General features: G+C 50.2%; 6 protein-coding genes across 6 annotated transcripts; 2 read left to right on the forward strand and 4 right to left on the reverse strand.

The window, feature by feature from the left end:
- Positions 1-189: 189 nt before the first annotated feature.
- On the reverse strand, positions 190-4,446 carry RPB2 (DNA-directed RNA polymerase II subunit RPB2; the record flags this gene model as incomplete). The annotated part of the gene is made up of 2 exons (XM_062878466.1): positions 408-4,446; positions 190-352 (listed from the first exon to the last, which is right to left on the reverse strand). Exons 1-2 carry the CDS (start codon positions 4,079-4,081, stop codon positions 190-192), a joined length of 3,837 nt encoding a protein of 1,278 aa, XP_062731904.1. The 5' UTR covers positions 4,082-4,446.
- An 876-nt stretch (positions 4,447-5,322) lies between these two features.
- On the forward strand, positions 5,323-7,275 carry QC761_401710 (Endoglucanase 5A). Its single transcript, XM_062878467.1, has 2 exons — positions 5,323-6,283; positions 6,338-7,275. Exons 1-2 carry the CDS (start codon positions 5,940-5,942, stop codon positions 6,900-6,902), a joined length of 909 nt encoding a protein of 302 aa, XP_062731905.1. The 5' UTR covers positions 5,323-5,939; the 3' UTR covers positions 6,903-7,275.
- A 3,753-nt stretch (positions 7,276-11,028) lies between these two features.
- On the reverse strand, positions 11,029-11,949 carry QC761_0062550 (uncharacterized protein; the record flags this gene model as incomplete). Its single annotated transcript, XM_062872596.1, has 1 exon — positions 11,029-11,949. One exon carries the CDS (start codon positions 11,947-11,949, stop codon positions 11,029-11,031), a length of 921 nt encoding a protein of 306 aa, XP_062731906.1.
- Positions 11,950-16,546: 4,597 nt separating this feature from the next.
- QC761_401750 (uncharacterized protein) lies at positions 16,547-17,101 on the reverse strand (the record flags this gene model as incomplete). Its single annotated transcript, XM_062878468.1, has 1 exon — positions 16,547-17,101. The coding sequence occupies one exon, from the start codon at positions 17,099-17,101 to the stop codon at positions 16,547-16,549; it is 555 nt and encodes a 184-aa protein (XP_062731907.1).
- A 1,254-nt stretch (positions 17,102-18,355) lies between these two features.
- Positions 18,356-21,215, forward strand: QC761_401760 (uncharacterized protein). Its single transcript, XM_062878469.1, has 2 exons — positions 18,356-19,648; positions 19,698-21,215. The coding sequence occupies exons 1-2, from the start codon at positions 18,698-18,700 to the stop codon at positions 21,027-21,029; spliced, it is 2,283 nt and encodes a 760-aa protein (XP_062731908.1). The 5' UTR covers positions 18,356-18,697; the 3' UTR covers positions 21,030-21,215.
- A 2,154-nt stretch (positions 21,216-23,369) lies between these two features.
- On the reverse strand, positions 23,370-24,341 carry QC761_401790 (uncharacterized protein; the record flags this gene model as incomplete). The annotated part of the gene is made up of 1 exon (XM_062878470.1): positions 23,370-24,341. One exon carries the CDS (start codon positions 24,339-24,341, stop codon positions 23,370-23,372), a length of 972 nt encoding a protein of 323 aa, XP_062731909.1.
- Between the last annotated feature and the right edge of the window lie 107 nt (positions 24,342-24,448).

The raw sequence follows: 24,448 nt of genomic DNA on the forward strand, positions 1-24,448 counted from the left end.
CCTGGCAGGCTACCTTTTAATGACAAAACGTCTTGCAAAAACGCCAAACGTCCCCTTGCCCCAAACGGATGCATGTGAATTTTATTTGTTTTGTTGCTCCCCTCTTGACGGCTAGCTTGATTGCTGGGTATGGTTGCTTGCCGCCATTCTCAACGAGACACCTTTGCGGTGCCCAACGCCTCAGCGCGACTAGCGGACCGAGATACCCGACCTGCTGGTAAACATGCGCGAGGCAATGCCCATCGACATGAGCTCCTGGAAAAGCAGCTTGGCCGCGTACGGCATGTGTACCTGCGCAATCTTGGTCTTGTTCTTGCAAGGCCGGCATTCGAAGGATTGCTTGGTGAGGTTCCTGGAAAAACCATCGTTAGCATCTTGTTGATGAAAAATAAAAAGGGGGGACCTACGCAATAGGCGTCATCAACCCGCAAATCTCGCAAATGTGCACGCGGTACGCATCAGACACCTCAAACAGACGCTCCTTCAAGAACGATGCGGCGCCGTGGGCAATCATACAATCACGTTCCATTTCTCCGAAACGGAGACCGCCGTCTCTGGCACGACCCTCAACTGGCTGACGGGTCATGATCTGGACCGGCCCACGAGCACGCGCGTGGATCTTGTCGTCCACCATGTGTCTGAGACGCTGGTAGTAGGTGGGACCAAAGAAGCACTGGGCCCGGAGCTTGCGTCCAGTGTGGCCGTGGTACAGGATTTCGAAGCCACGAGACTGGTACCCCTGCTCGCGGAGCAGGTCAGAGACCGAGTCGACCGTCACGTCCGTAAAGGGGGTGGCGTCGCCTTCCAGGCCCTTAAGTGTGGCCACCTTGGAGAGCAGACACTCGACCAAATGGGCAATGGTCATACGGGACGGAATGGCGTGGGGGTTGATGATGATGTCTGGCGTGATGCCTTCGGCCGTAAAGGGCATGTCCTCCATCCGATAGGTGAGTCCAATGGTACCTTTTTGCCCGTGGCGGGACGCAAATTTGTCGCCAATCTGAGGAATCTTGGTTGTCCGCACCCTGACCTTGACGTAGCGCATGCCGTCTTGGTTGGTCGTGAGCACGACCGAGTCCACAATACCACTCTCGGTGCTGCGAAGAGGCGTCGACGCATCACGCTTGACATGCTGCTGCTGCCGCTGCCCGAGTTCGGCATTGTCAGGGTTGATGGGCGACGTCTTTCCGATGATGATGTCTTCGCCCGACACACGGATGCCAGGAGCAATGATTCCGTCAGCATCCAGTTTGTCGTACGTCCCGTGTTTCAACCTCAACGTGTCACCGCGAGTTGGCTTCTCAAACATCTCCACAATGTTGATACCCACCCGCTTCTCGCAGTCCGTGTAGGAACGGAAGAACAGACTGCGGAAGATGCCGCGATCAATGCTGCTCTGGTTCATAACGACGGAATCTTCCTGATTGTAGCCAGAATAACAGAGGATGGCCACAATGGCGTTCTGACCGGCAGGCAACTCTCGGAACTTGAGGAACTCCATGGACCGCGTGGTAGCCAACGGCTTTTGTGGGTAGTACAGAATATTGGCCATGGTGTCCATGCGGCGGGAATAGTTGGTAAGGAAGAAGCCCATGGCCTGCTTACCCATGGCAGACTGGTATGTGTTACGGGGCGACTGGTTGTGGTCGGGGAACGGAATGATACTGGCGCAGATACCGAGAAGCATGGCGGGGTGGATTTCGCAATGCGTGTACATGTGTGTCGTCTTGTTGACCTTGGTGCGGATCCTGTTGTTGCCTTGGCCAGAGGTGGTTTCGATATGGAATCCTAGCTTGGTCATGCGGAAATCATCCAGATCCTGAGGGGTCATGCAGATCATGGTGGTTTCTTCCTCCTCCGCGTCCAGGTATTCAATGGCCCCCGACTTAAGGAGACCTTGCCAACCCCAGTAGTCCGGGTGATACTTGCCAAGCTCCTTGTCCCTTTGGAGCCTGGCAATGTGGTCCTTGTTGAGAATAAGTTGCCCCTTCTCTACGCCGTGGTTGCCCTTCTCCTCTTGCTCAACAGTGAAGAGCGGTCTCATGACACGGCCGGCATCAGAGAAGATCTTGAACTCGCGCTCGCGAATGTCCCGAACAAGGGACACTTCGAAACTGATGACGTTCTTCCGCCTCAGATCTTGTACCAACGTGACGAGCTGCTTGGGGTCGTTGTGCACACCCACCCACGTGCCGTTCACAAACACCTTGGTCGCGTTGGGCGCGCGAAGCGGCTCGTACTCCTCCAAGACATCCATGCCGCGGGCCGTCATGAAGTCGACGATTGGGTCAGCCGGAGTACCCACACTCACGTAGCACATCAGAGACAAGTTCTTGACCAGACCGCAAGCCTGTCCCTCGGGCGTCTCGGCTGGGCAGACCAAACCCCAATGGGTGTTGTGAAGCTGTCTGGGTTTGGCAAGCTTGCCATCACGCCCGATGGGCGTATTGGTACGTCTCAAATGGGACAGCGTGGAGGCAAAGGTATAACGGTTCAACACCTGTGACACACCAGCCGTGGAGCTCATGGCCTTCTTCTGATCACCCCAGTTCCCGGTGGCCAACGAGTACTTGAGAGCATTTGTCAATGTGTTGGCCTTGATGCCGAGGGCCAGAGTGAAATGCTTGTTGGTGTCGAGGCAGCGCTTCATGTACCCCATGAGATCCTGTGTCATGCGACGAACAACGCCACGGAAGAGCTTGGCCAAAAGCGGACCAGCCAGATCCAACCTCTTCTTGCCAAAGTGATCACGGTCGTCAGTATCCCTGCGACCGAGCGCGCATTGGAGAAGCTTGTTGACCATGTAGCCCAAAAAGAAGGCTTTCCTCGTTTCACAACCTTCTGTCTGTGAGATATGGGGCAACATCTCCTTCTGAAGAAGATCCTTCGCGGCCCTGATGCGGTTCATGCGGTTCTGACCCATATTCCCGTTGCCACGCTTGCCGATAAAGTCCAGAGCGATTTCTCGGTCCTGGATGCAAAAAGCCTCCTCGATGCAAGGCCGCAAAGCCTCGAGCATCTGTGTGTCCTTGCGATCGTAGCAAATATGGTTCAGGATATCCTCGTCGGACACAATGCCAAGAGCACGGAAGACGATGGCGAGGGAGACATCCTCACGGACGTAAGGCAGAGTAACGCTCACGGTATTGGCCAATCTGCCCTTCTCGTTGGATGCCTTGGTGTGCAACTTCATTTGCAGCGACGAAATCAGACGAGAGCCCTTTTCAAGAGCACTCCTGATCTCAGCCTGGTACGAGACACTGCCTCCTGGTGGCTTCTTGAAGACTTGAACAATGTTGGCCGCCGATCGCTCCTGGGCGATCAAGACCTTCTCGGACCCGTTGATGATAAAGTAACCACCCTGGTCGTAAGGGCACTCGTTGAGCACAAAGAGCGACTCGTCGTCCTCGCCGTACAAGTGGCAGATTTGCGACTTGACCATGACGGGAAGCTTGCCGAGGAAAATGAGATCGCCCCTATCGTTCTCCCCCTTGGAGCCCTCTCCAGGCATGTCGCTCTCTTCCTCCTCCCATCGAATCGTCATCGGGTGCTCGCCCGTCTCCCGCATAAGCTCGTGCTGCTCGTCGTCCAGCTCGTTTAGTGGAACGGGCTCGTTGATGGCAACACGGGCGCGTTTGGAAACCTTGCAGTACATGGGCGCGGAGTATGTAAGGTTACGGTCACGGCACTCGTAGGGCAAGAGGCTGGTTGTCTCGCCTGAAATTTCGGTGAGGGTGGGCTTCGAGATCATGACGTTGCCGAAATGAATGTCGTATCTCCGCAGGGCGATATCTCTGCCCTGGTCGTCACCGGGATTGGGATGGTCGAGTGTGAGATCGGCATATTCGTCGACGAGAGACTGGATGGTGCTGCTGGTGAATTCATCAAAAGAATCAATCTGTTGCGACACCAGACCCTTCATATCAAAGTAGGCCGAGATGACATCCCAGCAGTCCTCCGGTGTGATGGCGGCATCGTCCTGATCGACGCCCAACTCGTCGCCATTTTCGTAGTTGTTGTCATCGTCGAACTCGTCGCCGTAGCCGCCATACGACTGACTCTGGGTCGCGTAATCAGCCATGATTTGATGATTGTGGTCGGGTTGGAATTGGTGGGAGAGATGCCCAGCAGCCAGCTACCGAGTGGTGGGCAAAAAAGAGAAAATGAGCGACGGATTAGAAATCGCCACAAAGAGGCGGCGCGCGCATCAACTTGGGAGGAGCGCAAGGCCCTCAGCGCATCAAAAAGAAGATATTCGCAAGTCGGTAGTTATTCTCCTGGATGCAGAAAGGAGTGGGTGTGTGTGTGATGGCGAAAAGAATGGAAAAGTCGCGATTCGTGAGTCGTTGGGCTTTGGAGGCGGCGACTGGTGATGGTTTGTTGCTGGACGTCGTCGCCTTCCCCAGTGGAATTTCTGCTGACTGGAGAGGCTGAAGGTGCGGCAGGCACACCGCTAATCCCGGTTGGGTCAAAGCGCAGGGACCACGTCGACAGCTCTTTGTGCCGCACGTGATCACGCATCAAATTCACTTCATTCTTGGCCCCATAAAAAACCGCGAATTTCACGCGTCTTATCTTAACTTGTCGCCTTGGCCCCTGCTCCCTCAAATGCAGTCAGATGCCGAGAAACCCATCATTGACGTGTCGGTCCACGAACACAATCTACCATGTTGCCATATCGAGACACAAAGCCTCAATGTGTGTCCAGTCAATATCACACTGCATGAGAATAAAATATCATCCAGTCTCTTCCTCGAATTTCTATCTGTCACTGAGTGAGACCTTCCCTCCTCCGTCAATCAACCGATCCGTTTTCAATCTTTTTTTCCGGTGAGCAACCAGAGCCACTTTCTTATATCTGAGGCTCTTTACATTGACCTCGGTGCATCTGTCATTACATGGGCTCCACTCACCTTGGGGGTCGGTGTTGATCAGAACTACTGTCTGTGTCATTGTTGCACGTTTGGCTTCTCATGATTTGGTGTCTCTCGGGTCAAGCATGTTGGGCCATCATCCTTTGTCAGTTCATTTCCCCCAAAACCATCACATTTATCAATCCTTTCACTCTGATCTCTACAGGGCAAACCCTCCTCATTCCGTTACAGAGAGCCAGTCAACTGAGTCGAGTATCACCGTCGAAACAAACAACTCTGTGGTGTTCGGTGGTACTCGGTGGTACATTGCCGCCTCTATTTGACCGAGGACGGAACCAACCGGCCATCCTGCTCAATGAGACTATTCGTGCACTTTTACAACTTTGCCAGCGGCTTCCCGTGGACAAGCAGATTATCTCTGGACATACCTTATGCAGTGTCTTAACAACAATATTATACCCTCCAACGGCTTGGCACACCAATTTTCGCCCGTAATGCCAATGCCTTCCATATGCAATCAAGCATTACATCATGGCTAAAACCAAGCAGCATATTTCTTGTCGTCGAAAAACAAGTCGTTACGCGGCCTACGTCCCGTGGGGGAAATCGTTCCCGGCATTCCGACTGCGTGGAGCAGCGACCCGCAGCGTTGCATTACCCATCGTCCGCTATCCCCTTCCGGGCTTGCTCACGGCCCAGGTTCCGGGAATGCGGAGCGCCACCGTTTCAGTCAAACTGGGAGGCGGCTCGGCACTGACTTGGCCCTGAAACCTCGACCCGAGATTTTCGGTGGGGTGACTACCCCATGGAACCCTGCTCCGTGATGTTTACTCGGTGACACAGGCTCGCCTGTTCCCGTCGATCGGATGGCTCGTCCAATCTGCCGTTGAGAGACCTTGCTCGTGGCGTGGGTTACGCTTGGTCCTGAGTTCTATGAGCTAAGACCGGGGTGGGGGAAGGAGGTGAGCAAGTATATCAAGATGGTCTTGCCCGGTGTTTTGGCCGTTTCCCTTTCGTCATCACCACCACCATTCTCCTGCTATCCTCTTTTGACCAGTAGTCAAGATGCGTTCCTCAGCTGTTCTTCAGACTTCTCTCCTTGCTGTCCTGCCTCTTGCCGTTCAGGCTCAGGGCGCCTCTGGGTCTGGCAAGTCTACCAGATACTGGGACTGCTGCAAGCCATCATGTGCCTGGCCAGGTAAGGCGGCGGTCAACAGACCCGTCTTTGCCTGTGACGCCAACTTTCAGCGCATTTCCGACTCTGGTGTTGCCTCTGGCTGCAATGGTGGCTCTGCCTACTCGTGCGCTGACCACAGTGCCTGGGCCATCAACGACAACCTCTCCTATGGCTTCGCTGCCACTGCTCTGAGCGGGGGATCCGAAGCTTCTTGGTGCTGTGCCTGTTACGAGTAAGCCTCTCCCCCTCTCCCGCCGTATAACCCCTCACCACTAACATCTCCCAGACTCACCTTCACCGACGGCCCCGTCGCCGGCAAGAAAATGGTCGTCCAGTCCACCTCCACCGGCGGCGACCTCGGAAGCAACCACTTCGACCTCAACATCCCCGGCGGCGGCGTCGGCCTTTTCGACGGCTGCAAGCCCCAATTCGGCGGCCTCCCCGGCGCCACCTACGGCGGTATCTCCGACCGCAGCCAGTGCGCCTCGTTCCCCGACGCCCTCAAGCCCGGGTGCAACTGGAGGTTTGACTGGTTCAAGAACGCGGATAACCCGTCGTTTACCTTCAGACAAGTCCAGTGCCCGTCTGAGTTGACGGCGAGGAGTGGGTGCAAGCGGGATGACGATTCCCGGTTCCCGGTATTTTCTCCCCCGGGAGGCGGCAGCCAGCCCCAGCCTCAGCCGACTAGCAGTGCGGCGCAGAACCCGAACCCGACTCCTAGCGCGGCGCCGGGTGGGTGCAGGGCTGCGAAGTATGCGCAGTGTGGTGGGCAGGGTTTTACGGGGTGCACTACTTGTGAGGCGGGGAGCACTTGCACTGCTAGCAATCAGTGGTATTCCCAGTGCCTATAAGCGGTAGAGGCCTGGGGCCGAGCTTCGTTCCTTGGTTAGATGAGGTGGGCAGAGACTTGATGAATCATTCTTGTCTTTGTGGAAGAGTTTGGTTGGGGTTGAAAAATTCTTTTCTTGGTATATATGATATATTACTCTAGCAATTTCGGTTTACGCTGCGTCGGTTCCGGGTTTCTTTTTTGGTTTTTTTTATTCTTTTCTCTTTTAAACAAAACAGTTCATCACTACCTTAGCCATTATCCATACCTGTACATTGGAAGGCTTATTCTATACAATGTAAACTATCACACAGTGGACGCCGTGCAGTGTTCACAAAGCAGTTCGTGTTTATAGTGTAAATAATGTGAATGAAGAATAAGAAGAAAACCCACAGGAAAGGGTGTTCGTTTTAAGTGTTACACGTTCCTGTTTGCTCTTTATCTTCCGTCCAAGCGCCCTCGGGAAATGACTACCGTCTCCGTATTCCCGCTGGCCCCGAATGTCTCCATCGGAAATCTTGATGTCTCTCCTGTTGGCACACACATCAGCCTTTCTTCATTTGTTGGGGCCGACTTCCCGTTACACCAGTCCCTGAGTAGCTCATCCTCTTGTTTACAAATCCTTTTCTCTGCCAAGCGGATCATGTATATTATCAGCTCCCAAAATTTCCTAGCAGCTCCTTGTGAATGTCTCCTGCACGAAAATCCAGTAGAACAAGGCCATCATCCTCCAAACCCATAATGTTTGTACCTTGCAGCTCCTGATGATTCCCCCATCTCAGTCTTTCGGTAAAAAAAAAAAAAAAAAAAAGAGTGGACACTCTCAAGGCGGGTAAAATGCTATTGCTATCAGCACTGCCGATTGTCTCATTTGAAACCCCAATTCTGAACTTCTTAGCTTGTATGATGTCTTTGTCGCGCACCCACATTGACCTCAAAACTCGCACCGGAATTCTGTATTTGAACTCGTTTGACAATGATGGGTTGATCGTAACAAGCGGTGAAGTAATTGGACTTCCAGGATTGCTTACTGAGCTGGATACAAGCCAGTGCCTGTACGCTGCATGTAGGCTCCTTGACGTAAATGGCCTATCGAGAAAGTATTCGTCCAGTGTTCTTATCGGCTCAAGTGTAGATAATCCACAGCTCAAGGTATCTTGATACACCGATACTATGTCCTTGTTATTTTGGCCCCAAGGAAAAATCCATTTACATATTGGTTCAAGGGCAGCCTGCAGCAACGCCTGAGTTTCTTGGTATAGATGCCCAGTGTCCATGAGAGTTGCTCAACATGATTTGCCACTGAACCTTGCCCATTGTGGTTGTTCAATGTGTGCGGCACAAATCCCAAGTCCTTGCGACGCGATGGCCGTTATATGTCGTGTGGGCGCTCTGGAAGGTGTGAGCATCCTTGGAAGCAAACAGAACTCCGTGACAGCTGCCTGCTAATGTGTGGGTGGTAGAATGAACATCAGCGAGATCCTCCTCAACACAAGAACCTGTGGCCATTTACTGGTCTCGCTAAAGGCGGGGGGATATAGCGTGTCCTGGCCTGGAAGCACCAGATCATCTAGTCAATGTTGATTGGATAAGAAGAGACTACCTGTTCGGGTGCTGTACTCGAAAACAAAATACCTCAGACTCCAGCGGGTTTGTGTTCTGCTCAAGATTTCGACCAGTTTTGGGCGTGTTTGCAAGGTAAACGAGCGCATCACGGCTTCATGGAGACCTCCGGTACGTCTGTCAATCTGAAAGTCGGTATACGACCGCAAGCAGACATCCTGCGTAGTTCTCGAAACTCGCTTTTTGTCCTCAAGGTAATCCCGGTAAGTAAGTAGCTCATTAGATGGGAGCAATACCGTGGCGATCCGAGAAAAGTTCAAGTACCCATACTGTTTCATTCTGTCCGGCTGCAACTGCGGTATCATCTGTGCCAATGTGCTTGATCGGTTCTGATCGATATGATATTCATTCGACCATACCCCGTCCTTCTAGCTAGGTACGCCTGATCCTAGAGCCATGCCCGCCACCATCAAGCTAGACCACCGGGGGCCCATCACGATCGAATCAGCGCTCAGGAAGGACGCGAACATCATCAGTCAGGCAGCGTACTTCACGGCCGTGGAGGAGCTCTCCCAGGTGCTTTGGGACAGCAGGCGGACGATCACGGCTCTTGTCAGGCACCATCTGGGGCTCGGTGATGAGGACGCTTGCGCCTGGCCCGCGTTCCGCAGCCTCGGGTAGGCTCGTTCCGGTTCTGCGCCGGTACGGTTATGCTGACGAATCGGTCGCTACCTTGCTGCGTCGCTATCTTAGAGAACGAGGGCGCGCCGAGGACAATCCCGAGGGACGAAACATATACCTGCGCTGAGCCCTTCGTCGCGGATATGCTCGCGCTCCACGATGGGAGCTTCCTCGCTAACCAGAACACGGTTTACAACGCTACGGACTGCCGTGGCCAAATGGCCGCCAGGGCGCTGCTCAGGACGCTCTCGCATCATTTCTTCACGCGGGAACGCCGCGGCGAACCATTCCGCCTCCAGCTCACCGACCTCCACGCGAGCAATATCTTCGTCGATAACGACTGAAATGCTACCTGCCTATCGACCTCGAGTGGGTCTGCTCCCTACCCGCTGAGACGCTCGCCGTGCCGTACTGGCTTACGGGACGTGGTGTTGATGAGCTCGTGGAAAACGACCTCCGCGAGTTCGACGAAGTCCACCGGGAGTTCATGGACGTACTGGAGGAGGAGGAAATCGTAATGAACCCTGGGTACAAGCCCGCGCTGGCGAGCATTATGCGCGAGAGCTGGGAGTCCGGGGCGATATGGTTTTGGCGCTGTCTTACATCCGTGAATGGAATGTTGTCCCTCGTGGAGGATCATATCTCTCCCATATGCTGTCCCCTATCTTCCAAGACGGAGGAGGTTTTTTCCAAGTACTGGTGTCAGGGGTCTGCCGAGGTCGTCAGTAGAAAGGTCGCTGATTACGAAGAGTATGTGAAGGAATTAAAACACCTATTTGACAAGTGTAATTGAGTAATCGGGAGACTAGAAAAGGTTTTAATTTAGGCATAGACCTTGTCTAACGTTATCGCTTAACGTGTTTTTCGCTCTTTTTTCTCTCCTCTTTCGCTTTTTCTTTTTCCCTTTCCTTCCCTAGCGTCCTGTTTCTCACCGTCTGCTTCGCCGATAGCCTAGCATGCTCAAGAGGCTTGGGCGGATCTGTTCATTCCAGAACTTGGAGTCTGTCCAACCCCACCCGACGCAAGAGGCCGACTTGGTTGGCATGGTTGGCCATTGAAGACATCTTGATGATCAATCTTTGAAAACAGGGCACGAAATGGACTGATATTTCGAAGCAGCTGCCGGGCCGGACCGACAAGAGTTGCAGGCTACGTTACCTACGCCTGCTGCGCGCCGGTGCCAATGCCGTCCCCGAGCCCGATCGCCTACCACCACCGCCTCCTCACCTCCCCTACGGTGGCCGCGGCCAGGCTTCTCCCGGCCCGAACGGTCCCTACACACCTCCGAACCCGTCGCAGAAGACATCACGACTTCTGACCAATTTGCTAACGATGCTCTCATTGCGGCTCCCACATCCAGCCATAAAATAATTCTTGGACTCTGTCACCGAGTCGGAAATCGAGGAGAAGTTGCAGAACTCAATCCAACTGTGTGCTCCGTGAGAACGTAACCTGTCCGTGGATGCCTGCGGCGTGTATTCCTCCTGCCTGTGCCAAAGCAACTGCCATAGGTCGTCTATTTTACCGTTCATCGCGATTGTGAATGGTGTATGTCGCTGTTGAGAGTGTGTTGTTGTAAGGGAAGCTCTGTTTGAGGGTTGACCTTTTTCTTGGTGTTACGCTTGGGCTGGGCTCTGTTGATCGGGTTCTTCACCTGCTGTACCCGGGAGGGTTATACACTCTGGATCAAATGCCGGCGCGAGCGCCACTTGCTCAAGGGACACTGTTGGGCTATCTTGTGGTGGATTCTCAATTCTGACGGGCAGTTTGAAGAGCCGCGGACAGAGAAAAGTGAGTACCGAGTCATAGCTCCGCGACGTCTTTGCATGGAAGCGAGCAAAAACAACAGGGAAATAAACAGAAGTAAAAGGACAAAACAAAACAGAAGCGTTGGGGAGGGATGACTAGCGTTTCTGGGGGGTTGTGAAAGGTCTGGTTGAGTCCGAGCCGCCGCTGCCTGGCCGTGGTGGTTCTGCGGGTACTCCTGCGGGTTGCCCTGCGCGCGCCGCCGCAGCGACCGCAGCCTGCAGATTATTGACCGTCACGCGTTGTGACGGCGGGGTTGACCGCGTCCCAACCCTCCAGCCCATCTGGGCTTTGTCTGACATTTCCGAGGAGCTCTCGTGCTGGGCTGGCACATGCGGGCGCAGCTCGAGGATTGGTCGGCGAGTTTCTGCCTCCTCCCCCCTTTGTGCCAGTGGCTGTGAACGCTTGACGGCGGATGGCGCGGGACGGACGCGCAGCTCCGCGGCTCTCTCCCTAAATCTGATGAAATTGTCCTCGTTCAAGCCAAGGATGGTTTCCAACAGTTCGACGGCTCTCCTGTCGACGGTTGCCTCGGAATCGACGTCCTCCGGTCGTGCCTCGTCTCCATCCTCGTCCTCGTCTTCGTCGGGGGCAAAGAGCTGAATGTCATAGAAAATAACGAGATACGACAGCATGTTCCGATGCCGGGCGTTTGATGGGCTCCGAAGAGCGTAGAAATCTTTGGCGTGGCGGGGAAATAGGGTCGGGTCCGGCTCGAGGATGCCTTGGGTTGGATGGTAGGTGGGAATGGGTGCGATGCGCAGAGCAGGATTCTTCAGCGTATAGTTGTAGAAGCGGGCTTGTGAGCGCTTATTTTCGAGTTCGAGATGGTCGAATCGAGTGTTAAATTCGCCCTGGAGCCGGTTGAGTCGCTGCGCAATCTGGTCGAGTCGCTGTGTAGCCTGGTTGGAATCCTGCCTGATCTTAGTTAACTGGCTTACGAGCTGTTCATCTTGCGAGCTGCGGATCCTGAGGAAGTCGTCCCAGGAGACATAGCTGTCTGTCGCGAAAGCGGCCATGGCAACGGTGTTCGAAGTTGTCGCAATGGTCGGTGTTGTCACACTTCGCACTTGTCGCTCGCGGTTGTGCGGTTGGGCAGGAAAAGAGTGGAGACAGGAAGTTGGGGCTAGGACTGCAGCCTAAGAACTCCACTTGGTCAGGGAGCGTCATCACGTGCTTTGGTGTTCACTTGATACGGTCTATTTACGAGAGTCCTTTCAACGGAGGCCATGGACTACTACGCATCTTTGTTTCGCAGTACGTACTTCAATATTTTACATGCCGTGAAAGACATTGGCTGATTTGAGCAGAGAAAATACAATACGGACCAGCCCGCCAGGTAAATATTTAATTCTACGTATGTATTTCGCTGTAATCAAATTACCTCCTACCCGTTATTGTTACCTGAAAATGGCGATACTGCTCTGCCAAATTCGGCGGCCAGAACAGCAAGTTCTGTACTTAATCTGTAAGCATAGCTTTCACCTTCCGATCTGGCCATGAAACAATACAGCAAGGATATATACATGAATATGACGAAGCCTCGTTCCAGCCAACTGACAGCCTAGAATGTCGGTAGCATAGGCAAAGTAGTCCAATCCAGGAATAACATCCAGGTTTCTCTTAAGCGAAGCGACTGACTTTGTTAACACTCCCGATCCTTGGAACCAGGATCGCCTGCTGGTTCCGGTCCGCTCGCTGCCATCCTTGGGCAAGGAAGACCGGCCGAATGAGAGTGGGAGGCGTAGGACGGTGAGTCCTGTGACGGGGATGCCGGTGCGGGAACGCCATTGCGCAAATACGGGGAGCCATGCGGTGCAGGCACAACATCGGGCAGCCGCTTGTCCTTGTGAAGATATATTTTTCCCAGGGTAAGAACCAGCAGAACAAGCGCATTGTTGATAGAATGTTGGAACATGGGTGTACCGATCTTAGGCGGCAACGGAGACTCGCCAGGGGGAGGCGAGGACCGTTACCTTTTAGGCGAAGGCTCGTACACCTTTGTACCTCAAAAGAAAAGTGCGTCGGACCTTCTGCTGTCATATACATAGGAACACCGTGCCTTGCAGACCGGGTGAAAAACTTATCGTGGTGAATGGTGGAAATACCATTCTTATATTCACTTCTCCAACTCTTTAATTGTCTTTTTCTGCCTTTGCAGAAGGACCTTTCACTATTGAATTTCAATAGACCCTGGTCTTCGTCCTTTTGGCCGTATAGCTGCTGACCTGCCTCGGCCAAAACTGAGTTTATGTAAGCTAGAAGCTCTTTCTTTTTCCATCTCTGACAAAGAGTCGTCCAAGACCAGTAGTAGCTATTTTTGGTGCCTTTAACAAGACCGATGACACGTTCCTGGCAGTATTTACGGCAACTGAGAGTGCATTGGGGTTATCATAACTCCGCACCCGTGGCTAAGTGCCTGGGGGGTAACGTACCTCCCTGTTTTTCCGGCCGCCATGGCTTTCCCGCCAACTTGGGAATGGTGCCCCCACTGTGGCTTCATTAAAAGCGGAGCGCAACTATGGCAACCAAACAATAATATCAACACCACGAACCTTTCCAATATCGTCATTTTTGACTTCATTCGAATTGCCATCAATACTCTATCGAACGGTACCTTTATTTTCCGAACGGGAACCACCAACACTACGAAAATCGCGTATTTCGAAAATAGTTACAATCCAAACATATCCCACGCATACGACATACCACATCGAGAAAATAAGCCAGATTGTGACAAGGGCTGTGATACAGGGCTTGGAACAAATAGTTCAATTCCAGTAATAATCTTCAATGGCCTCGAAGTCCTTAATGAAGGAAAACTTAGAGTAATATAGTGATCCTGAACGCGTATTTATCTCCCTGTTAACTAGTCCGTGCTTTCGTGCCTCAGGCCTCTGTTAAGTCCTTCAATATCTTTCTAGGCTAATAGTATTCCTTTAATACCCGCCTTACCTTTAATTACTTACCTTACTTTCGACGAGAGGTTTATAATTTATAATTACCTTTCTTTACGGTAATATTAGCGGTATTCTTAATTATAGTCGTAAGTAATTAACCTTTACTATATAACACTACTTTCCCCCTTTTTATATTTATTTATAAATTTATTAATAGCTTTATACCTCGATATATAAATTTTTAGGTTTATTAAAATACTAAGCGTAAAAGGTTTAAATTACTATCTTTATTCCGTCGCTATAGAAGTAATTATATAATTCCTAAATTTAATAACGTGCACGATAAGCGAGTCGTATATATAAGCGAGTCGTATAGTCTCCACCACCCTACAACAACTATCCTCAATTATACGGCAATAACATTAGGAAGCAACTACAATTACATTAGAAACGGCTGAATCAGATGATTCCCCAGCCTCCTGGCAAGTACGCGCGTTATGGCCAGGCTTGCCGCACACACTATAGTACCGAACCGTCGTACGAGCCCCCCCTATACTACCGCTATCCGGCTATATTTCTTCCACTACCTCCCCACCCACGGCCTTCTAGTCTAGTAGATCCTATACATCTTACATAGTAAATAATTCTCCGAGCCGTACACGTGTTTTTTTAGTTTTCCGGCGTTTACTTAGTGCCTTATTAGCTTTACGGAGCGAAGAGACCTTTACTTATAAGAGGGCTATTTAATATATTATAGTTATCGTACCTTTAGTAAATTAATTTATAGTATTTAATATTAAAGTCGGGAAACTATTTTAATAATTAATAATATAAATTTTAATAAGCGTTAAATATAAATTAATTTCTTAAAGGTTTTATAATATTTAAAATACTTAAGGGAGTACCGTACTTAGCCTTAAAAATAAAGGTATTAACGTACGAAACTTTATATTTAATTTAGAAATTGTTTTTTTAAATTATATAATATAAAGTTAGTATTTATAAAGTTACTTTATATATTTTTCTCCGTTATAGAGGCTAAAAAAGTTTCGCGGAAAGTATAAAAAAACTTAAATTTATTTACGTAATTAATATATATATATATTAAACCCTCGATCTAGCGGCCGTAGGCCTATGTTAGTAGCCTAAAGTAATTAATATTAAATAGTTAAAGGAAGTAAAAGAAATATCAAAGTATATAAAGCGTAATAATATTATTTTATTAATAATAATATTCGAATTTAATTAAATAGTAACTTTCGTAATTATCGAGGATTAATAACCGGTATTTACTTTTCGTACGGAACGCTATATAATAGTCGAAGTATTTAATTTAATTTAGGCTTATTAAATCAATAGTTTAATTATTATTAATAATTATAATACGTTAAGTAAACGGTAAATTTGTCACGGCTTGACACCTAGTGGGGCGCAGGCGCACTACGGACCAATTATTAGCACAGATTTAAGGACCAATCAGAATAGGATTATTGGGATCGAGGATCGATCCAAAGGAGTCAACCCCGGAGGAAATAGTATCGATAGGATTAAGGGTCGAGTCTATCGATCCAGGATAACGCCAGGCTTAGCACAAGGTCTATATATACGGAGGAACTAATTAATATAAATAGATAATTCCGTAATATATAAGCCGAGGGTATTAATTCTTTAGATTATTATTATTATTTATGATTATTAAGCTAAGTTAATTTTATTTTATTTAAGTTATTCGAGGTTATAATTATTATATTTATAAAAATAATATTTATTATAAACTTCATTTCGTCGAAGTTATAAATATTATTATTTATAATATTATATTTAACTTTAGTATTCTATATAAGCGTAAATTACTTAATAATAACTTTCGGATTTTTGTATTTAGCCCTTTAATTATTATATTTACGTGTAAAATATATACGAAGCTATAATTAATATTTAATAAAGTTATATATTTAACGTTTACTAATAGGGGGCACGTCGCGTATATATAATAATTAGTTAGCTATATTTTCTATACTACGTAACCTTAATAGAAAAGCTCGCGTAAATAGCTTAATCATATAGTAAATAATAGCTTTTTTTTCGGATTAAGTAAGCTTTTTTAATCTGGGCATAGTATTATATCGTATAGGCCGGCCGGCGTGTCGGTTAGAGAGAGTTATAGGTGGTACGTTATAAAGCTTAGCTATAGCTCGGAGGCTTAATTTTTCGTCCTTTTGGAGAGCTTTAAGGGCTAAGAGTATCCTGGCTTCCTTTGAAGTAGGAGGTATGTTGGGTTGTGGAAAAAATTGATGTTAGGTGTAAGGAGGACGCGTCGTGGTGGAGACTGTACGACTCGCTTATATGTACGACTCGCTTATCATGCACGTTATCTTCTATAAAACTAACCTTTTTACTTAATTAAATACTTAATTTTTTTAATTATTATAGTTAAATCTCACCGTCTGTGGAACCAAAAGGTCATCTTACCCACAAGGTAGGCTTGGTGGTATGTATCTTTAACAGTATAAAGTTTCAATTAAAGGAGTGTAAAAGAAGAAGAAAACTAAATACAAAAGGCAGAAAACTAGGCATGCAAGCCAATACAAGCCATCTCTAGCCCTTCCCATCTACCCATCTAGCTCCAAAAGACAGAGGAAACCATACAACATGTGAATGCAAACGCTCTACCCAAAAGTGCAAAAGACAACCATCACCCCCCATCATCCCCCATCTAAAAGCCCCCCAACGGGTTAGGGTTAGGAATCCTCCACCCCCCCTGAATGCCCCCCTGCACACCACTAGGCCCCTCCACCTCAGCAGCCAACTCCTTATGCGCCCTCAGTGAAAACTCCTGGCGGTCAAAATTCTGGTTGATAACCCCAGTCATACCCGACTGGCAGTGAGCGTTGTTGTTTTGAGCGCAGTAGAACCAGATCGGGCGGGTGTCCTTGACCTCAATCTGGAACACCTCGTCGCTCTGTCCCTCGCGGACGGGAAAGAAGCCGCTGAAGAAGGAGTCGGCGTCTTTTGGCTGGCAGGGCGTGTCAAAGGAGGACTCGACGACGGAGTGGTTCAGGGGGTTGAAGTGGAATTCGACTATGGAGCCGACTTCGGCGACTACGTTGTCGGGGTCAAAGATTAGACGGCCGCCGCGGCCGGCGATGACGGTGTGAGTTGTGCGGGAAGCGGCGGAGGTTTTTGTGGGGTTGTAGGTCTTGTCTGTGGGAGCGGCGGAGACGAGGCCGAGGGCGGTGGTGAGGGTGATGAAGAGAGTTGAGGAGTGCATTTTGATGGATAGAGTGAAGACTGATGTTGTCTGGAGAGGAAGAGTGGAAGCGTTTGAGTCAGATGTGTTGATGGTTGGATGGTTGGTGAAGCTGATGAAGGTGATGATGATGATGATGAGAAAAAGGCATCAGTGAAGGCGGATTGTCCATGGTGTTATATACGCGAGATATCGAATCCATTACGGCTTTTCGTCGCCAAAAATTCCGTGGCTATGGATAACTTGGTGATGGATTAGGAGATGGCATTGCGCGGAGGTGAGAGCATCCGGCGGCCGCAGTGGGCACTTCTCACCGTGTGTTGTTTTTGGCATCGCACCTGTGTTCACCGCAGGCCATGTGCAAGGCTTCGGCCGGCAGTGCAGCATTCCTCTTTCATTTTCACCAGTCGCTATAAGGCTGCAGCCGGAACCAGAGTGTCGGGATTTGGACGATCCGGGGTAAGCAGCCACAAAATTCCAGAACTGCGGCTCGTCCGATGTCTTGTCAGAAATAGAAGCAGGCATCGGTTGAGGCTGTGCAAACTTCCTTGTTGGCCACGGACAAATGTGGGAAGATGACAGGACCAACACCTCACTCGTGCTGATCAGATCTGGATAGCTATATTTAAGAAATTAGATATCAATCCTCTTACTTCTTCTTGAAGCTGAATGGTTTATTTCCTGTTCGTTGCTGGTCCTTTGACACCGCAGTTGGCTGAAGACAGCAGGGCATGAAGTTGACAGACCCGCCACGAGGATGCTTGTAGCCCGAACGGCCGGCAAAAAAGGCATTCAACGAGTGTACCTTGAGCGATGACAACGGATCGTGTGTGTTTTACGACAAGAAGAGTACCTGGCATGAGCCTCCTGTTTACTAGTACTGGGAGAAAGACGTGTAAGGGCGGCAGTCAGCCATGTCAGGTTGGATATCATAGGTGCCTACCTAACACCTACTGTGTGAGCAGAGTTGTTGAGACATATATCAACTCTTGGATGGTCAGTGGATAGTCTTTGCAGTCCGGTTCCGTGTACACAGAGAGGTTGATATCCGGATTCCTCAGAAGCTTTGTTTGATGGGCATGAAAATTGTGTTTATGCGGAAGCAGAAAACACGGGAAGCCAACCAGTCAAAAGAAAGGGGTGCTATTCGTGGAGTTGTTAACGGCTGGTTCCGATAACTGAGGAGCATGCATTCCAGGTCACCGCTGTTTGATGACGGCGATTGCGCCCTCGAAGATAACTCGAAACACATGTCCCTGATTAACTGGAAAGAATCGAGTACGGATGAGCCAATGACAAGTGCGCCAACCGCCACAACAGGGCGCTAATGGATAGTCGCTTGGATCGGAGTTTTATTGTCCCGAGTCCGGAATTAGCCGGTGCCTGGACAAAACGTCATACGGTCATGCGTCAACATGCGCCGCCTCTGTATCAAAACATCATCATTTGAAACTCTGAATCATCAAAAAAAAAAAAACATCGTCTTCCTGCGCCATTTTGGTGCTTTCTCATTAATCTGGTCTGTCATTGTTGTTTTGTTGGCGCCCCTATTCTATTCAGGTGGTTTGATCGAAGCCTCCATCTACAGTGACTCGCGAGGCGTGCGACTCCACCAACATGGTGTCGGAGAAGACGGCTTTCCTGGAGCCCAGCACTCCCCAGGAGCTCCCTACTACTCACCACAACCAAAATCACAAACAGTTCAATTGCCGTCGCCGGTTCCTACGCGGTTTCCTTTTCGCCTCTCTTGGTTTGACGGTCTTGCACGTCTGCTCGAGGACCACACCGGCTGTCATCACGAATCCGGTGGAGCCCGCCAAGAGCGACGTCTGCTTGACGCCGGCATGCATCCACGCTTCTTCCGAGATCTTGTACAATTTGTCCCCAAACTTCAAGGAGCTTGACCCATGTACCGACTTTGAGGAGCTCGTCTGTGGGGGCTGGAGAGAGCGTCATGATCTCCGACCCGACCAGGGCGATGCCTTCACTGGCACCATCATGTCCGAAAACTCACAGCTCCTCCTCCGTCACATCCTCGAGGCCCCATATCCGAAGTCCTCCAAACACTCCTACTTCTCCCCAATGCAGCTTGATTCGACCAGCCTTTCTGCTGATGAGGAAAACTTCAACAAACTGACCGATGCCTACAAGGCCTGTTTGGATGAACCCACCATCAAGGAGCTTGGCATTGCTCCCCTCGCCAAGATTGTCGAACAGGTCAAGCAGTCGTTCCCTGTTTCCGACAGCTCATCAGGCAACGCCCTCAGCGAAACTATTCTCCTCTTGTCCAAGTATGGAGTTTCTGGGCTCGTTTCTTCTGGCACGGGGGCTGACGATGCCGATCCGGATGTTGTTGCTGTCTCTGTCGCGCCACCCTGGAGGATCGGCCTTCCATCTAAGGAGCGTTACGACGATGATGCCCTGGTGAAGAAGTACCAGGGCGTCGTTGTTGATGTACTCTCCCAGCTCGGTCCCAAAGAGAACAAGGACGTACTCGCTGCCGTTGTCGATTTTGAGAAGAAGCTTGCTGCCGCTTCGCCATCGACCGAGGAGCGGCAGGACGTCACTGTAAGTGCCCTGCTGTTCCCAGCCCGTTCACCATACTGACTGTTGCTAGAAATACTACAATCCAATGTCGCTGAAGGACGCATCAGAACTGGCGCCAAAGATCGACCTCAATCACATCATCTCCACCCTCGCTTCCAAGAACAAGGTTGAGCGTTTGATTGTGGCTTCACCCAAGTATCTTAAGGAGCTACAGAAGATCCTCGACGAAACCGACCCCGCCATTGTGCAAAACTACTTTGTGTGGAAGGTTGTCCAGGCTTTCTACTCGTATGTGGACTCTCCTGTAGTGAAGCCGTACAAGGGTTTCGTCAATGAGCTCGCAGGAAAGGACCCCAACTCTGCCCCCGAACGCTGGCGCACCTGTGTCAACCACGTCGACGACGGACTTGGTTGGATCTTGTCTCGCTTCTTCGTCGAGAAGGCCTTCTCGGCGGAAGCCAAGAAGTTTGGTGACCTGATTGTCTCCGACATCAAGGACGAGTTTGTCAAGAAGCTCAAGGCTACCGAGTGGATGGACGACGACACGACCAAGAAAGCCATTGAGAAGGTCCACAATATTGTGCAAAAGATCGGCTACCCAACCAAGAGCCCCGACATCATGGATCCCGATAACCTGGCCTCTTACTACAAAACTGTCAATATCAGCTCCGAGACTTTCTTCTCCAATTCTCTTTCGGTCATTGCCTTTGCCGTCGCCGATGAGTGGTCAACACTGGGCAAGCCCGTGGATCGGGATCAGTGGGGTATGACGGTCCCCACGGTCAACGCCTACTACAACCCCCCTGGAAACGAGATTGTGTTCCCCGCTGGTATCATGCAGTTTCCAGTCTTTGACGTTGATGTTCCCGCCTACATCTCGTACGGTGCCTTTGGCTCCGTCGCAGGACACGAACTTTCACACGCGTTTGACTCGACCGGCCGCCACTATGACCAGAACGGTAACTACACTGACTGGTGGTCTGACGGAACTGTCAAGGCATTTGAAGAACGTACCAAATGTTTCATCGAGCAGTACGGCAACTTCAGCATTCCTGGTCCTGACGACAAACCTCTTCACGTCAACGGTCGACTCACACTGGGCGAGAACATTGCCGATGCTGGCGGCCTCTCGGCATCTTTCCAGGCCTGGAAGCGCCGCTCCGCCCAAAAGCCCAACGCTCACCTCCCTGGCTTGGAGCATTTCACACAAAGCCAGCTTTTCTTTGTCAGTTACTCCAACTGGTGGTGCGGCAAGTCGCGTCGTGACACTGCCATTAATCGCATATATACCGATCCCCACGCGCCAAAGTGGGCGAGGATCCTGGGGACCATGGCAAACAGCCGGGAGTTCAGGGAGAGCTTCCAGTGCAAGAGCAAGAAGCCCACTTGTGAGCTTTGGTAAGGAGCAAGTGCACGATAGTTCCAATCATAGTTTGTATGTATTAGTGTCACCGTTGAACATCGCCCTATCGTAAACACGGCGTATAAAATCGTGCTGTATCATTTCTGTTTGGTCCCCTGCGTGATCTCCATGGCAGCAAAACATCAGAGCTCAGTCCGTTGAGAACGAGATGGGCAAGCGGGTAGTTGGGTAGACACCAGCTGTAATTCGTCAAAAGATTGACCTTCCAGTGGACACAACCCAGGGTCTATTGGACTCTCTCAACACCTTCAGCAAAGTGTTGATTAATGCCAGGTCAAGTCCTATGATAGAAGATAATCAGCAAACCAGATATGTAGATTCATCTTCACACACGCAACTTGGCATGATGAAAGTCATACCAGGTAGACCCATGACTGCTACACAAACAAGAAGCGGCTCCTCCCTTTGACTAGTACGCGGTTGGTATCCAATTTCACCATGGCCAGTCAGTGCGTGCATCGTCTGTGTCACCATTCGTGGCTTATCGCCACAGCTTTCAGGAGTAGAGAGTCTGCTTACTTGGAACAACTAGCTCGGGAGCTCCCAGGACCGGGGCTAGGAGCAACGGATCTGAAAGGAGCTGATCACCTGTTTGGAGGCTAAACATGCAACATACCGTTAGCTGTGTTGCCTCTCTCATTGACAATGTGTAGCATGAATGTGCACACACACTTTTTCGTCTCTGTAATTTGGCTCCACCACTTGGATCGGCCACACTAAGATAGAATTTCGATCATGCACGCGCAAACCTTCTTTCAAGAGCCATTCTCTGTAGACGTGGAATCGTTGAAGGCCGAGTTCGTGTTCCTCTGGTGTTACGTTTTTCGCTTTGTCCATGGGCGTGTGTGAACGGTAAGTTCCTGTGTGTTCTAGGACTTTTGAACATCGAGTGATACCACAAATGTATCCCTCCAGTAGGCGGCATAAACGCTGTCTTGCGGAATCTTGATTGGTATTCGTTGAAGAATATCTCGAGTTCTTTCCAGAAGGTGTAAACATAGGTAGCTGTTGAAACCTGTCGAGGCTTGTCAGTGCTGCTCCATCGTTGTTTGACATGGCTCAATGATGTTAGAAACACCTCTCCATTCAGATACTCACTTAGTGATAGGCCGTTTGCTTGAGGCGGTGGTGAATTGTACCAGGAATCTCCGTTCGAGATGGGATGAGCTTTTGTATCCAAGATATTTTCCATATATTTTATGAACCTCTGAAAGAGAGTTTCCTGGCTCTTTGCTGTTTCTGGCAGAAAAGTCGGGAAGGTAGAGGATGGAGTCGGGTAACTCTCCGCCGTGGGATTTGTACCATGCCCTTGCGAAGCCCTCAAATGCAGAGAGGTCCCCTCCGAAGAAACAAGGTGTATCTGTCTGTCTTTACGGAATTTAGGTAGCGTTAGCTCGAAACCGAAGTAGATCTGTGTATGTATTTGAGCCACGACCTACGGCACACTGGACCACATGCCTTGAGACGAAAGAGCTCCGTGAGAAGGACGAAGGGAAAATACGCCATTGGCTAGAGCTGAAAGATGGGCGCTTGCTGTTGCTGAAAAATGACGGTATCAACCTGGTCATCAATAGCCTAACGTCGAACTGCATGGTTGAAGCAGGGAAGACAAGGTAGGAACTGATTAGCGCCTTACAGTCTGTTCCCACAGCAATATCCAGTCACTCGTATTCTGCTATGGCCGCCGCCTGTCCACTGTTTTCTCCTGATGGGGATTGGTAACCATCTCCACGAGGGTTGAACGGTGCCGCAAAATCGACACAGTGGGGCGGGTGCTGCAGTAGAACCATTGAACACATCTTCGAAAGACCGACATTCTCGGCGCCTTGATCTTTAAGCTTCTGAATAACTGGTGCTGTCTCCGTGGCTGGTTTGCTCAGGGTTAAAATATTCACGGCTTCCCAGTGGTGTGGTGAACCCCTTGACATCGAACATATCCTTAACTGTTATTCTGACTCCAGCTAACGGCTTCCTTGATAGTTCGATATGCTGGGTTCAAAGAATGAGATTATTGGAGTGAAGGCTGCCTGAGACTTGGCGGTAAAACAGTGCCCAGGTGCGTCGAGAAGGTGGATAGGGCAACCTGATGTTTGAACCAGCAAAAACGGAATATGAAGCTGTTGATCTCGGTGGGAAAATGCGGGAAATCAGTAGCGTCTCTGCGCGGTAGGGTAGGTACCAGAGGCACTGCTGTGCAAAGTACAGGATTAACGCAAATAGGGATTAGCGAGTTGAATGGACCTCGATAACGTTATATTTGCACTGTAATAATATCCCTTTATCATCAGTTGGTCAATATCTCACCCCCCTTTGTACATGTTATTGCTCTGTGGTTGCACGTGTTCCCCCCTTGAGCGTCACATCAAACTCTTCCGGCTTTCTTCCCAGAATTTCTTCCAAGTCCCCCGTCACTGGCGCTGTAGCACCTTGTCGGATAGCCTCCCAAGCAGTAGCCCAAGTCCTGGCATCCTCCTCATTTTTGAAGTAGCCCTTTACTTGTGGAAGCCGAACCCACTCATGCACAGGTATCTCCCTTATCTTCAAGTCCCTCCCAGCAACCTCCCCAAGCACCTTCACCGTGTCCTCCAAACTCCACTCCTTGTTGCCTGTCAGCAATACAACCTGGTTCACATACTGGAAGCTTTCCGGCGCGGATGAATATTGTGCAATGAGCTTCGCAGACGCCTCTCCAAGCTCATCCCTCTTCACCCAGGCCACCCCTTTCCCCTTCCCATCATGCGGGACAAGAATCTCATTCCCAACAAGCGTGGCATCAGGGAAGTGCGGATCGAAGAAGCTGGTGTAAATGGGTGTCGACTCGGAATAGATCCCCTCCCTGATCACCGTGTAGGTGAAACCAGGTGCTGTCTCCGCCAAATGTCTCAAGTGCCCCTCGGTGGCAAGGTGAGCCTGCATCACCTCAGCCACTGACCTGGTAGAGTCTCTTTCTCCAGCAAAAGCCAGAGAGCTGTAAAAGACATGCTTGACACCAGCGCGGCGGGCTGCGTCGATGGCTGGGAGCTGGACTTTGATGCGGTAGTCTTTGACGTGGCTTGGGTAGGAGATTAGAAACAGGACATCAATGCCGGTGAAGACCTTTTCAAGGTCGGAGGGCGCTGTTTCGTAGGATGCCTCTCGCGTTCGGACACCGGCTTGGGTGTAGTTCCTGGGGACTTTGTGGGGTTGGCGGCTGATGAGGATGACATTGTTCTTGGGGACCAGAGCCAGGAGGTGGTGGTAGGTGGAAGTGCCTAGACCCCCTGATGCTGGGAAGATGCCGATGGTTTTCATTGTGAGTGGTTTTGCCTGCCACTCTAGTGAACGTGGGAGGTGTTGAAAGGATCATTGCTGTGGGAGAGGCGAAGTGATATTTATGATGTCACGGATCTGATTTCCAA

This window comes from Podospora bellae-mahoneyi, chromosome 4 (genome assembly GCF_035222275.1).
Source record: "Podospora bellae-mahoneyi strain CBS 112042 chromosome 4, whole genome shotgun sequence".
NCBI lineage: Eukaryota > Fungi > Ascomycota > Sordariomycetes > Sordariales > Podosporaceae > Podospora > Podospora bellae-mahoneyi.

Coding starts and splice junctions, on each gene's coding strand:
- QC761_401760 (XM_062878469.1), top strand. CDS start 18,698: ATGGTGTCGGAGAAGACGGCTTTCCTGGAGCCCAGCACTCCCCAGGAG. Junction 19,649..19,697: donor AGGAGCGGCAGGACGTCACT/GTAAGTGCCCTG, acceptor GACTGTTGCTAG/AAATACTACAATCCAATGTC.
- QC761_401710 (XM_062878467.1), top strand. CDS start 5,940: ATGCGTTCCTCAGCTGTTCTTCAGACTTCTCTCCTTGCTGTCCTGCCT. Junction 6,284..6,337: donor TGGTGCTGTGCCTGTTACGA/GTAAGCCTCTCC, acceptor AACATCTCCCAG/ACTCACCTTCACCGACGGCC.